The 14,882-nt window shown below is 38.6% G+C and overlaps 1 protein-coding gene across 19 annotated transcripts in view; it reads left to right on the top strand.

Annotated features, from left to right (window-relative positions):
• PARD3 (par-3 family cell polarity regulator) overlaps nt 1-14,882 on the top strand; it is a 445,202-nt gene that overhangs the window by 237,484 nt on the left and 192,836 nt on the right. For all 19 annotated transcript variants that reach the window (XR_005627160.1, XM_039705901.1, XM_039705907.1 and 16 more), the window contains 4 exons: nt 628-753; nt 2,067-2,446; nt 12,448-12,587; nt 14,088-14,216. Coding sequence is in view for 18 of the 19 variants with exons in the window: in XM_039705901.1 (XP_039561835.1) it covers nt 628-753; nt 2,067-2,446; nt 12,448-12,587; nt 14,088-14,216 (775 nt within the window). In the remaining variant the exon portion in view is untranslated. The remainder of the gene's footprint in view (nt 1-627; nt 754-2,066; nt 2,447-12,447; nt 12,588-14,087; nt 14,217-14,882) is intronic.

The raw sequence follows: 14,882 nt of genomic DNA, 5'->3' as shown, positions 1-14,882 counted from the left end.
GAGGCTATCCAATGGAGTTGGCTGCAGTCAATTAATTTAAGATTCTGAATTTAGAAAGAGCATTTAAATTTTTAATTTCATCTTTTTTGTTTTATTAAAAATAGTTAAGATTTAAAAATAAAAGTGTTTGGTCCACATGAATTTACTGAATTCTCTATCCATCCCTCATTACAGGCTGCTTATTACATGAGATAACCTCACGTTTCACTTGCACAGAAGGAGTAGTGAAGGCTGTGGCATTCTCTTCTAATTCAGAAATTCAAATTTTAAGTTGAACCTACTCAGCTTCAGTTAAGCAAAAAAGATATATTTTCTCAGCTGTGTGGTGGTTCTTGGAGTTTTTACTACACAGAAATCTTGGCTTTTTTCAAGAATGGACGCGCTGTCATCCCACAACCTGTTCATTCTTACTTTTAACATGTTTGATACACCCAGGCCATTTGTTTCATGGAAAAGGGATAATAAATCAAGTAATTCTTGAAGTTATTTGAAACTGTGCTATCCTGCTACAAGGTAAAGATGGTTTAAGATATAGTTTCTGTAGTAATCATGATAAAATATTAAATCAATAAGATTTTCTATTGCAAATTATTCAGATAGTAATAATTTGTAATCTTAATGTTCTAGAACCCTGGGGCTGCTGGTGAAGCGATTGGAGAAGGGTGGAAAAGCTGAACAAGAAAACCTTTTCCGTGAGAACGATTGCATTGTCAGGATTAATGACGGAGACCTGCGGAACAGGAGATTTGAGCAGTAAGTGTTCTTACCACACCTTACATTGCATTATTTGATTCTTAGCACCTTGGGCATTAGTGGCTTTTATATAGCCAGATTAAAAAAAAACAAAAGCCAACAGAACAACAGGATAATTATTGTTGTTTGACTGTATGCAATTTTCATTTGGTTGTTTTTATACATGATAGATTTTTTTTTTCTTATATTGGTAATCTGTTTTTCTTGAAATTCCCATATGATTTTTGCTCTTATATTTGCAATGCACCATGTTCAATATAAATGGCCAACATGAGGACTTTATTTTTAACATTTTAAAAATATGTGGTTTCTTGATTGTGTGAGAACTAAGAGAGCTGTATATGCAGAAACTTCCTGGAGAAGTTTGAGAGATGTATATTTGCTTAGTGGTTGTCTGGACTTGGTAGAATCTCAAAATGAATGAGAAAGACTTCTAAGAGGGGATTGTAGTTCACACTCCAGTTAAGAGAAAGAGAAAGCTAGAAAAGAGATATGCAGGTAATGAGTGATTTCATGGATTATAATATTGTTCTGAAATCCATAGCACGCTGAGGGCCAAATATCATTTGTTCTGATCATCTTATACTTAATACATATTTGAAATATGGTTTTAATTTCTTTGACTCTAACCTGAATTGAAACATCACCCTGGTACCATATGGTTGAAAGCAGCTTGTCTCTGCTTGTTCTAAGGTTCTGAATCACAGTTTGTAAAGTCTGTGAAGAGACCTTGTTGTCTTTGTATACTTTGGATTGTGACCTTGAAGCCCAGTGTCTGTCTGTACAGGATTGAGCATTTTTTTCCTATTTCTTAATGTTGTATTCTGATACACTACCAGCTGAAAAAAGTTGAATTGTAAGCTAGACTGGTTGCAAGACTCCATATAATCAGAAAATTGTGGAATACATAGTCTTTTATAATTAGTCATTTTCATTCTAATAATTCTGTTGTCACTGTGGTAACAGTTATTGCAATTATTACAATTATCAAGGTTCAAAACAAAAGGACACTGCAGTCCTGCAATAGAACTGTCTGCATTTCATGACTGTGGTTAAAATTTTTTCTTTTCTGAATCCAGTATTTGCTACATTACTCGTTAAGCATATTTAACCATAGTGTTGCCCTAAAGCAGTAAACCTTAGCGAAAAGCAGACCAAATAGGCGAGTGAACAGATTCAAGTTTTATGGTTTATGCTCGAGTGCAATGTGTCTGTCAGCTCGTGTTGCTTAATTAACATCAGTAATTATGCTTATAATATCTTATAGTCTGCCAGTCCTAATTTGCTAATTTTCTGTTCACTTTAAAACCTAGAGCACAGCATATGTTTCGCCAAGCCATGCGTACGCCGTTCATTTGGTTCCACGTGGTCCCTGCGGCGAACAAGGAGCAGTACGAGCAGCTGTCCCAGAGCGAGAGCATGTTCTACTCCAGCCGCTTCAGCCCCGACTCCCAGTACGCTGACGGGAAAAGCATGAACAATTCTGGACTTCACACCTTACAGAGAATGTCTAGAGCGGGTAACCACTCTGACCAGACAGACTCCTACTCACAGCTACCTCACAGTGTGAACTCTTCAGGGAAACCACCCTCTGGCCTGGTACCGTCACCTCAGAAAGTTCTCACCTCTGCTGCCAACAGTGGCTATAACACCAAAAAGATAGGGAAGAGGCTCAGTATACAGCTGAGGAAAGGTAAGGCACCAGCGTGCTCCTCATGCAGCAGGAGATGAGTGTAGGGGATGTGTGTATGCCCAGTGCCACTGTCCTGGGCAGGAAGGCTGGCAGCAGCATGCGGAGTGCAATGGGCTCATTTTTGCATCCAAGCAAAAATCAGGGACATTGACTTGTCCCGAGAGCAGGCCCAGGAGACCCACCCTGCCTTCAGCATGTGCAGCACGCCTGGAAAAGGCCATTTTGAGGAGTGCTTTGACATTTTTTTTCTGTTTCTCAGCTAATAAAGTAGTGCAGTAAATGCCTCAGATTCTGTTGGCCAAGACCCAGGGAGTGGTGAACTATTTAAACAACTAAGCAAAATGGCTCATGTTCTGCACTTCACAATTAAGACTTTTCAAATTTGGTTTTGCCTTTAGATTTTAAGAGTGTTTTGGATCCACTTGGTAAATTGGACATTCTAATTTCCAGCTAAAGCTTTCATTTTTTTCCACTGAGATGTTAAAACCTTTGGTTGAGATGTAATGTGATATTTCCTGTCTTGGCCCTTATGCTAATATAATTTGAATGGGGGTGAGAGACACTATTTAAAGTAGTGTGTGCTTATCTCAACATCTGTGTTATATGTGCACATGTAGATGCATTAGTACATCCGTGAAATTTTTATGATGTGAGAAAATTTGGTATTTTTTTGTAGTTAATGTGTAGATGCTTTTAAGATAGTTGGAAGTATAATAAAATGACATTTAGAAGCAAGTGTTCTTTGCTCTTGGGAAAAGATTTTTTTAAGGATTTATACATGCTGTAAGCTTTATGTATTCAAATGAGCATGTTTAAGATTAGCTATAATTTGGTCTCTAGCAACAAGAACAGTATTTACATTACACAGCAGAAAGTTTGCCCATATGACAGTATTCTCCATGAACTTGGGGTACGTTCCCCTTAAGATACTCTTGCATGCTTAATGTTAATGATATTTATTAATTAACCTTTATTGAAAGACATTGAAGACAGTGCATTGAATGGTAGACATTTTACAGTTTCACAGGTACTAGGCTACTTGTCACATTATCATTATGCTTTCCTTTCTATGAACTTCGCATGAACCACCAGATTGCTTCATTCTGGTTGCTGAATTTTAAGCTCTACAAACTTGGATGACATAAGGTTGAGTTGACAGTTTGCTTCTGTTGTTGATGCTCCTTCAAGAATTTCTCTAGGCCATCAGCTCAGATCAGCCTACTTGGAAAAACTTGCTGTTATTGGTTGAGTAAGGAATCAGTGTTCTTATAAATATGCTATCAGTCACTACAGGGATTTTTACCTGGGTTTTTCATGTCTGTGGAAGTCTTTAGAAGTATTACTTGGATACATAAAAGAATTGTCAGCCAGAAGTGGAAATAAACATTTCATATTATTTAAAAAACACTAAACAATAAGTATATAATTTGGGACCACAATATTTTTGTGTGAAACAAATATGGTGTTAGAGCTCCTCATAAGATGCAAGAATATAATTTGGCACTTTATGGATTTTTGAGTATGATATGTTCTTATAGTTGGTCATCTTGCACGGGATACTGTTTCAGAAATACTCCCCCCAAGGCTATAATGTAATTTATCCTTGCTGGCACTAATGTCTTGGGTGGGTTTGGAGTAAAGAAGATGCATGCTACCTGTTGATGAAAAGGAATCGCGAAGATACTTTAACATCTAGTTCATACCAGATGAGTTTGATGGCTCTTACAAAGTTCTCACTTTCAAAGTAAGAACTTTGAAATATATTTAGAATATATTTCAGAAGTTTAAAGGGGATATTTGTTACTAGCAGTTTGCTTACTTCAGAATACTACTAATGGTAGAATGGCACCTAGCTCAGATAAAGCTATAGATAAAGGTAGAAACCGTGTTTTATGCATGGTAAAATAAAGAAAATGTGCATAAGGAAAGATGCCTTTCTATCATTGTTGTCTTTCATTTGTTAATATCCACTGTAGAAAGAAGCATGCCCTCCCATTTTGACTTACATTTGATCACTCTGAGAACACACATATGGAAATACGAATGCAGCAATATACTTGAGGATGCCCCAAGTATTTTGTTGTCAATATGAGTTCAGTAGCGATGTTGATTGTTTTTGATGATTATTTCCAAGGAAGGATGTTGTAATAATATAGGCTTTATAGATATTTAACAAATGCTCTTTTTTGTAGTTGACAGACAACCTTGTTTCACTTTAAAAACTCATTGTGGGGTGCATTGAGGCATGCAAGGTGTCATTTTGAAATTCAGTTTTCATTTAACCTGTATGTTCTGATAATTGATGTAGTATATGAGAATTGACTCTTTTTTAATACAGACAAACCCTCTTTATTACAGCTGCATTTTTATATATTGCATAAACTTTATGATATAGGGTGACAATCATAGAATAGTCCTACAATATGTGCTTCTGTAATTATGATTTCTTAATATTTATTGCTGATTTGGCATTTTAAAATAACCTGAACTTTCATAGGATTTAGCTGTTTAATAAAGTCAGAAGAGAAGGTCAGTCATATGTTTCAGTCAGTGTGGAATGTTTGTTGGCTTTTCTAAATGAAAATGGATATCTGTTTATCTTGCCTTAAAGGTCAAGGCCTGAACTTTTAGCATATAGATGTAGGGGTTATTGCTGATATTCTAATGCCATTAAGGCTGTATGGCAGTCTAGCTTAATAGCTCACACAAATTAAGATAACGCAAGACATGACAGGGAGCCCATGTTTGTATACATTTTGGTGTAAACTGATACACAGTAAGTATAAATAAATAAAATAGTTATTTGCAGCTAATATTTATGAATAAAGAAAATAAAACCACTGATACAACACCCGGAGTGTTAGGATGAACTTTGAGCTCATATGCACCAGGACACTCACAGAATGTTCCTTCTTTGGCTGCAGTGTTTGAGCCAATGCATCTGAGAGGAATTTAGTCCAACACTTCTAAATAATAAATAACCAATTATATAGCAAATGGCTCTAAGGCTCAGTCTTTGAGCACTTAGTAACTCACAGCATTTAGCCTGATACTCACCAAAGCATTCAAAAGACTGCTTTCCCATTGGACATTATGCTACTCAGATTTCCTATCTATTGCTTTTGATACTGCTGTACTAAGACAAGCCTGAAGTACTCATTCTGGAAATTACCTTAATCTTATTCATTTGCCCTTCAGTATAATGCTCATTGCATCATATGATTTCTATCTATAATTGCATGTTTGTATAGCTAAATTAAATATAAAATTCAGGAAGTAAAATGTCAGCACTGAGCTCATGTTTCTTAAGCTGGTCTTAGTTCCACCCAATATTTTGCTAATTTTTTGTTTGAAGTATTCAGTGCATCAGCACATCAGTCCACATCTCCCCACTTCCAGAGGCCACTGATCATGAGAGTTGGGATTATCTCTTCCTTTTTGGCCTCTCTCTTGCAAAACAAGAAAAAGAAAGGGAAAGAAATGAGTGACAGAACTGTCAGGAAAGCTGTGGCAGTTGCCACATCCATCACAAACAGGACATAGCAGCTCTGTTGTAGAAGATGAGTCCTGAAACAAAGGAGACACCTCTGCACAGTGCAGGAGAGAAAAATGGTTAAACTGTAGGTGTGAGCAGGATTATGAGACTTTGCTCTTCAGAGTTCCTTGTGTTCCTGTTTGGCTGCTGGCCTCTCTGAGGTTAATAATGCTGCAACTTGCATACAGAGCTGATCTGAAACTCTGCAAGTCCCACCAGGGGACTGGGCATTCAGTGCCATGGCACAGTGAGACTCAGCCTGCTGCACTCAAGTTCCTTTCTGCAAGAAGTCATTAGAGACACAAATAAGTTGGCATAGATACTTTGGGCGTATGCTAATTTGAAATGGCATCATGTTTGCTCAGGAGTGGAGCACATCTCTGGACAGTTACTTGCTTTGCTCGGGTTCATACAGGAGAGTGTATAAGACAGAACCCTGAACTTGTCTGTAAGATATCCTACATCATGGATCTGAAGTGTGCAGATTTATATGCATTTTTCATTATACTCTCCTGTTTTCCCCACACAGATTCTTGAGCCAGACTTTGAACTGACATTTTAAATTTTTGTTTAAAATTTCTTTTGAAGTGATATGTTCTCTTGAAATTCCTGTTCAGATGCAGAGTGTTTGTCAGTTTTGAAATGAAGCGTGTAGATGCCTAAATTACTTCAGTGACCTTGAGAAATGAGATTCAAAAGTGAAGCAAATAATTTTGAGCATTATTAGTCACTGAAGAAGCATAAACTGCATCAGTTTCATCCTTCCATTTTTTAAAACCACTTCTGATCACCATTAGCAGGCTGTAGCATAAGGGGAAATGAACATTTCTATTAGGTTGATCAAAGATCTTCTTGAGTGGTCTGAGTTTTACTTGGAGGAAAAAAACCTCACTTGTTCCAAATCACTCAACTACATAAAAATGGGCATGCAATTAGTCTTGATTGTGTATGTGGCTGCAGAAATTTTGTAGACAGCTGAGCAGTCAGCCTTCTGAGCAGTCATTTGCATGTGCAGTAAGCCTGACTACATGTGCACAAATTCTGAAAATATGGGGCTTAAACTAGGAGCAGTAAAATGATCCTGGTTAGTTTAGTGATGCCCCTTACAGTAAGAACATATTTGCTGTTCATGAGGTTCAGTCCTTAAAAAAAACCTGGTTTCCAATATGGAACACTAGGATAATTAGTTCAGCAGTCATCCATCTGGATCTTCAGAAAGAGTGTCCTGTGAAAAAAACAGGAGGCTGAAGTGCTTGGAAGGAACAGTGTCTGCTCTATTATTAGAGAACATTTGGCCCTTCTGCTTAGTTTTATTATAACATTATCTCTCTCCTTATTCTCCATCCCAGTAGAATCTACTACTTTCTTTAAGTGACAGTGCTTTATTTTGTAATTTTTGTGATTTTGTGTCACACACTTTTTCCATCTGCAACCAACCTTGCTTATTGTTTCAGGAAAGGGAGAGTATGTTCTTTGTCTTGCATGAAGAATCTACACTTTCCCCTAACAGTTCACCCATATGAGTTTTCCTTGTTAAGGTTGATCTGAAATGTTATTTACCTTTATTGCATAAGTACTAAAAAAATGTGGTGCCCAATTGTCGGTTTTTAGATGTTTTCTATTGTTTTCGAAGTGAAGTTTTCTGTGTTTCTTGTTGTTGTTGTTTGTAGTTGTTTTTTTTTTTAATTCAGAGAGATCTGTATTGAACTCCCTGAGAACTCATATGCATTTTCTTAAATTAGACTTGAAGGAAGAGCATGATTTACTTTTAGCACTGCTTACAGTGCTGGAAGGCAAGGCAGCTGTAAGAGAAGCATCACAAGATGTTGACAGTGTAGGTCCATCAGTTCTTTACTGGTCTATGGACCAGTGTCTTTTTGAGAGGATGAAAATACTGCAGGAGGTGATCCTGGCTTTTTGTTTTGTATCCTGTCTGTTGTTCTACCCAGGAGCACATTTTGCTGCTGAGAATTTAGACTTGCAGTTGGTGCTGAATGAGGAGCCCACAACTTTTTGCAAAGGACAGCCTTGGAAAGACAGAAATGTTAGGCCAGACACCTTCTTTACACAATCAAGAAGGTAAATCCAGCACTAGTGAGAAATTAAGCACTTCTTCTCTGGGAGTCTAGTCACCTGTAGTAAAATGTAATAAAATTTTTAACATTCTGTCAGTTTATAATCAGACTGCTTCCAAATGAAATTATGATATTCATTTTGCAAATATTATTAATTAAATTATAGGAATGGATTTTCTCTCCCTTGTACCTTAAAGCTACCAGAACTTTTTTCTTCCAGAACAGCAACTGACACATCAAATCTGTCACTTATCTGTTTGTACAAAATAGATCTTTTACCATTGTAGCTGCCCTTTTTATTCATTTAAAACTACTTTGTCTTCAGCTCAGAGCTGGCTGAGCTCTTGAGGGTAATGAGACTTTAAAAGGCGTGTTCAGCATCACATTGAAGAAAAAAGGAGAGCTGCTGATTTATCGAAGAAGGCTAAGAATTTGAATTACACAAATTAGTGGGTAATTTTAAAATGTTATTAACACTTGGTGTAATTTGATCATTGTCAGAGATGACAGCTATAGAAGGAAGAAAATGTTTTCTATCCTTTCAAAAATGTATCCTTTTTAAAATCTAGAAGAGATTAAGGTGAACATAGCTCAAAAAATCTAAACATTGCAAAGTAAATCTTCTAGCTTTGTGTAGGATGACTCCTGTGTTTCCTAAAATGTGGACATTTCTTCTGTTTTCTATTCATTTTGGTTCTACCTGTATGTGTGTCCAGTCTTTCCTGTATTACTAGCATGAATCAGAAGAGCCTACAGTATGTTTGCACAGTTCACTCATTATTATAATGCAGTTTTACACCCTAAGAACTGAAAACATTTTAGCAGCAGGAAGATATTAAGATCTTATATGTATTTCTATCAGCAGCAGAATGGAAATGAGTGGAAAGAACGAAATCAGTTATGTGTATAGAAAAGAAAAAAAAAATTAAAATAAATTCGGTCACAGAAGTCATATTTATTTTTGTCCTCAGTTGGATGTATCCATTTATTTCCCAGTGTTGTGAACATCTAATTTATATATAATAAGCACAGTAGTTTATGTAGCTGTATCATCCAGGGGAGAGCAGCTATGGGGCGTGAACGGCCAACTGAAGCAGAGAAATGGTAGAAGGAAAATTGCACCCAAAAGCTGCCTCATGCAAAGCTGCACAGAGCAGCACAGTAAAACACAACCCAGTGGAGGCCCCTTCTTTCTACAGAAATAACTAATTAGAATTCTCTTCCCCTAATATCTGGGCTCAGTGTGGATTTGTGACTATCTGCAGGATTTGGTAAAGACTTTCTGGAGGTTTGACAGCAGAAAATGCCACAGTCCAAATTTATATCCTGTGTGCATTTGTAATGTGAAAATTTCAACTTCTGTTTTTTCCATGGGGGTTTGACGTGCTGTGTGTGAACCAGACATCTGTAATGATGGTGTAATCAGGCAATGGGGATTAAGCTTATTAATAATGAAATACTGTCCTGGGAGTGCATTCGTGTTCTGATACTACTTTAGAAATTTTAGCAGACAAAACCTGTACTCAAAGAGAAGTATTCAGTGCTGATCCTTAGAATAAGAAAAAGATAAATTCCATAAAAAGCTGAGATGTGACTTATAAAAACCTTATTCCGATCATCTTCACATATTGCAGGGAATTAAAGAGCTCTGTGAATGTTTCAAGCATCATTAAAATTGGGAGGTCTCCTAAGTAAAATATGGATGTTATGAGATCTAGTATTTTTTTAATCTCTGTGTAACAGCGCAGATAAATTTTATCTTTGCCTGAAAGTGGATGAAGACTTTCAAATTCAAATGTCAACTGCCTTGAATGCTGCAGAAGGAAGGGAAGTTGTCTCAAAATAATTAGCCTGGAGGAATTGATCCATATTTCCTGAAGAATAAGATTACATGTCCTTACTGTGTATACAGGAGCATTTAGTTATATTCAAGATGAAGATTTTAAAAGCTTGTGTCACACCCAGTCATGTCACCTGTGCCAGTTTACTTCTTAGCATGATTTCTGTCTTGTTAATGGAATATATTGTACTAAATTTTAATCAAATGCAATTGTGCAGATTTCAGAAATCTGTATGTTGAGTACTGGGTACTATATTTGACTCCTGCTTTCTTTACATGTGTGAATATTAATCTGCTCTCTAGGAAAGTAGCTTTAGCAATTCAACATAGGCAACAGAAATTAATTAATTTACAGAAATTAAGTAGCATTGTGGTGAGTTGACCTTGGACAAGGTGCTCACCAAGCAGCTCTATCACTCACCCTCCTCAGCTGGACAAGGGAAGCAAAACACAGCAAAAAGCTTGTGGGTTGAGATAAGACCAGGGAGAGATCACTTGCCAATTACTGTCACAGGCGAAACCTACTTGACTTGGGGAAATTAATTTAATTTTTTTCAATCAAATCAGAGTAGGGTAATGAGAAATAAAACATATTTCCTGACCCCTCCCTTCCTCCTGGACTCATTTTTACTCGTGAATTCTTTGCCTCCTCCTCCCAGCAGTGCACAGGGATGGGGAATGGGAGCTGCAGTCAGCTCATTGCACGTTGTCTCTGCCACTCCTTCCTCCTCAGAGGAGGATTCCTTACAATTTGTGTTGCTCCAGAGTGGGGTCCTTCCAATGGGAGACAGTCCTTCCGGGGTGAACCTTACCCACAGGCTGCAGGTCTCCAAGAACGGTTTCAGTGTAGGTCCCTTCCATGGGGTCAGTCCTTCAGGAATGGGTTGCTCCACAGGGTCACAGATCCCACTAGCAAACCTGCTCCAACATGAGCTCCTCTCCATGGGGCCACAGGTCCCTGCCAGGAGCCTTCTCCAGTGCAGGCCTCCCATAGGGAACAGCCTCCTTTGGGCATCTCCCTGCTCTGGTGTGGAGTCCTCCAGAGGCTGCAGGTGGATCTCTGCTCTACCATGGATCTACATGGGCTGCCTCTCCATCATCTTCTCTGTGGGCTGCAGAGAAATCTCGGCTCCAGCAGCTGGAGCACCTCTTTCCTTGGGATCTGTGGAGCTCTCTTGCTCACTCATCTCTCTGGCTGCTGTTACACAGTAATTTTTTTTTCCTTCTTAAATACATTAACCCTTCAAATGGTTCAGTAGTTGTGTGTTGTTTACACAGTTTGTGTTAAGCTTCCCAGGGCTCATAGCTGGTGACTGTTTCATAAAAGTTTGGTTTCTGTCCCCATGGCATTTTATAAAGGTGCGTGCTGTGTAGCTTTAGGGATCTACCTGATACTGCTGAGTCCTAACTGCAGGTTGCCATTGTAGGTCAGCTTAAATGCAGGTTGGGTCTGTGTATGCCTAGCAAGGTACCTTGACAACCTCTGAGAAGTTTGAAATGCAAGCTGTAGGTGATGACACTGTGTTGGGGGGCTCCCCACTGGATGGCCAGCTATTTTCATGCTGCATTAAATGTTCTGACTAGACTTGATGTGTAATGTTGAGGGGGGCAGTGGCAGGTTTTTGTAGAGTTTCAAGGTTTGTTGGTAACATTGCATAGATTGTATCTAAGAGAGGATCACAAACAGGCTTTCTGTGTGGTAGGAATGGTTTCTGTTTGTCCTCAGCTTGTGAATCCCAGAACCTATTGCACACCTAATTTCTCTGAAATACAGCCAAGTCTCATTTGCTGTATTGACTGGACTCCCGCTCTGGACTTCTCCAGGTCATTTTAAGTGCCTCTGTTTTGCTTCAGTCTGTCTTGGCCAAGTGTAGTCAGTCACCTGGATGTAACAGCAGGACCTCAGCAGTGGCAGCCTGAGTTTGCTCCCTGCCTGCATGACAGACAGTGGGGTGGAACGCAGCAAGAGCTGAGGTGAAGCCTGGGGGCAGAGGAGCTGTTGACTGGAAACAGCCTGAGGTCCCCGGAACAGGGGAAATGAGACCACTGAGCTGCAGTACTGTCACCTGCCAGTGTCTGCAGGTGAGACACACTGCCAGTGTCCACAAACGAGCTGACAGAGCCCCATGCCCAGCAGCGTCGGCTGACTGTCGCTGTTGGAAGAGCTGCAAAGGAAAAAGGAGGGATCATTGATGAGATCCAGATTGACAAGGGGGAAGACAGTGATAGGATATCAGATATGCTTTGTTCTGATTCCTTGTCACTCAGCTCATCTGAAATAGAAAGTCAGAAATATGGCAATGACTTGGAAGTCATCAGAATAGCAAGTTGCAGGGAGTGCCTGCAGAGCCACCTGTGCCCATACTCAATGCTTCAGCTACAGCTTTCTTGTAGATATTGTGTTTTCTTTTTTTTTGTCATGAAGTAATTCTTGAGTCTTCTATGTATTTTCATGGATTGTATCAGTGAGGTATGCATACATTCTGCTTGGTAAAAATAATATGTAATATAAAATGTGCATTTCAACTAGTAATGTACATTCTTTATGCAGGTACAGAAGGCTTGGGATTTAGCATTACTTCAAGAGATGTCCCAATTGGTGGCTCTGCTCCAATTTATGTGAAAAACATCCTTCCGAGAGGTGCAGCTATTCAAGATGGGAGATTAAAAGCTGGAGACCGATTAATTGAGGTGAGGAAATATTACATGTTCCTTGTCTGTGTTTTGGCATGAGCCCACACACTATATCACTTCCAGAGGCTTATAGTATTTTATATTACAGGAGACTTTTTCTCTCTTTTTCCTTTTTTGGCTTTATTTTTTCATGTAAGAGATCAACTTGCTGGGCATTTTTAGTACATAACTGTTTGAAGAACTCAGCCCAGAGGTACTACAAAAACATAAGTTTACATGTCCTTATGTGAATATAGTGTCACAGTTGTGCGTTGCTGTTTAGGAATATATTGAAGCAAAGTGATTGTTACCTAGTAAGTAGAATTAAATCAACATGGAGTAGCAGACCAGAAATTATTGAAGATTTTGCCAAGGATGGGAGGCAATACTCTGAAAAGGTTTAGTGAATTAACTGAAAGAGACATAAGAGTAGCGGAGTCCTACAGAGAATCAAGGCCACTTCCCTCCTGAAGTACGGATGTCCTCAAGGGAACTAAATTTCTCTTAGATAGGTGCACTGCAGAGAGCTTTCTGCAAATCCAGCTGGAGTGATACGCTACCACCCACAGCTCTTCATTACTGTCCCTAAGCCAAATGACACCGGAGGTACAGCTGAGTCTGTAACTGCCTCTCAGGGCTCCAACTTCACTTTACTGCAAAATTGGCCAAGTCAGCTTGAATTGTTGCTGGAGGATAGCCCCCTGTAATTACTGTAATTCAAGGTAACCCAGATGACTTGGGTAGAAGGGGACTGAGACGCATTTAAGATGACAGCTATGGCATCTCAACTGTGTGAGCTGTGCTCTCTTATGAGGGGAAGGAAAAAGATGGTTTGCTGACTTCTGAGCACCATGCTCCCTTGCTTAGCACTGTTAGTTGTTTTGCCTTCATTTCCAAAATGTTTCTGAGCAGGAAAGCCTGAGATTATTCAATCTTTCCCTGGCATCCCCCTTACTGAAGTTGGCTCATACAGTGGGAAATCCTGCATATATTCCATATCTGCCTGCCCTAATTAATGGCATTTGGGGGCCAAGGGATTGGACCACTGAACAGAGGCAAGTGTAGCAACCCCAAGGTCATACAGGGAAAGAATTACTTTCTACTTTTGTCACAATTTGTTGTGCTGAATATATTTGGAAGGTATGTATAACATCAAGATGCAGAAACAGAACCAGTTTGGGATCATATGTTGATTTTGCCAAAAGATATTTATGCAGAGGTTCTTGTAAAAAATACTGGTAAGTGGGATTAGCTGGCTTTAGTCTGTACTGGACTACACCGTTGCTGCAGAAAATGAGGGGAGTATAGATGTCTGACTTGTTATTTGTATTTGTATGGCAAGGATGACCATTTAATTAATTCTATTAAATGGAGCTGTAATGTGAGCTAATAAGCAGATTGCTCCAGTGAGAGGTTTTTAATACCCTCCCATATGATTCACATGACTTTTTGCTGTAAGCGTCTGCTGGTTTCCCTGTTTTGGAGTCTTACTGATGTCTAACATTTCCTTTGTAACAGGTAAATGGAGTTGATTTAACAGGCAAAACTCAAGAAGAAGTTGTGTCCTTGCTGCGAAGTACCAAGATGGGAGGAAGCGTTGCCCTTTTGATTTTTCGACAGGAAGAAACATTCCATCCAAGGGAACTGGTGCGTAAAATAGAGAGCAGCTAAGAGATTTAGATGAGTATGAGCAAATGATTTGATCTTGTCTCCTCTAAGCAAACATGCAGGGCCAGAACTGAATATAAGATAAAGGAAAAAAGCTATTTTGCTTTATTTAGAACATTTTACTTGCATGTTTTTTATTTTCTTCAAGATCTGCTATTGGAATTAAGTATTTGTTGATAATGTAAAAGTGAAAGCTTTATTTTGAGTGAAAATGTTTCGTATAGGAGAAGCTATTGCACAGACTATTTGGATGCATGGAGACAAGTAGATTATTTCATATCTTTCATAAGGACAAATCTATGTTGCAAAGCCTGCCATTTGTCCCACTACCTGCTCACTAATATGTTCTCAAACATATAGTATTATGCCAAAATAGGATATGTAAATACCTTTCTATCAAAAAGTGAAAAATATAAGAAGTAGTAGCCTTTTTTGAATATAAATGCAATCTCTGTGGAATGGAAACCCTGCAGTTATTAATTTAGCAGGGCAATTCAGAAGATGTTTCTAAGAAATTTACATTAAATAGGAATAAAATGATGTTTCATACCTGCTCCACTTGCATAGTGTATATTGATATTTCTCTGATAATTCCTCAAGATAGCTTCTGTTATGAAAAGTTAGACTTTGAATAGTAGCAGTCTC

The sequence above is a fragment of the Passer montanus genome, unplaced genomic scaffold, assembly GCF_014805655.1.
Source record: "Passer montanus isolate IOZ18808 unplaced genomic scaffold, ASM1480565v1 scaffold10, whole genome shotgun sequence".
Taxonomy (NCBI): domain Eukaryota; kingdom Metazoa; phylum Chordata; class Aves; order Passeriformes; family Passeridae; genus Passer; species Passer montanus.
The sequence above is the reverse complement of the archived record's forward strand: the minus strand, read 5'-3'. Positions and strand labels throughout refer to the sequence as shown.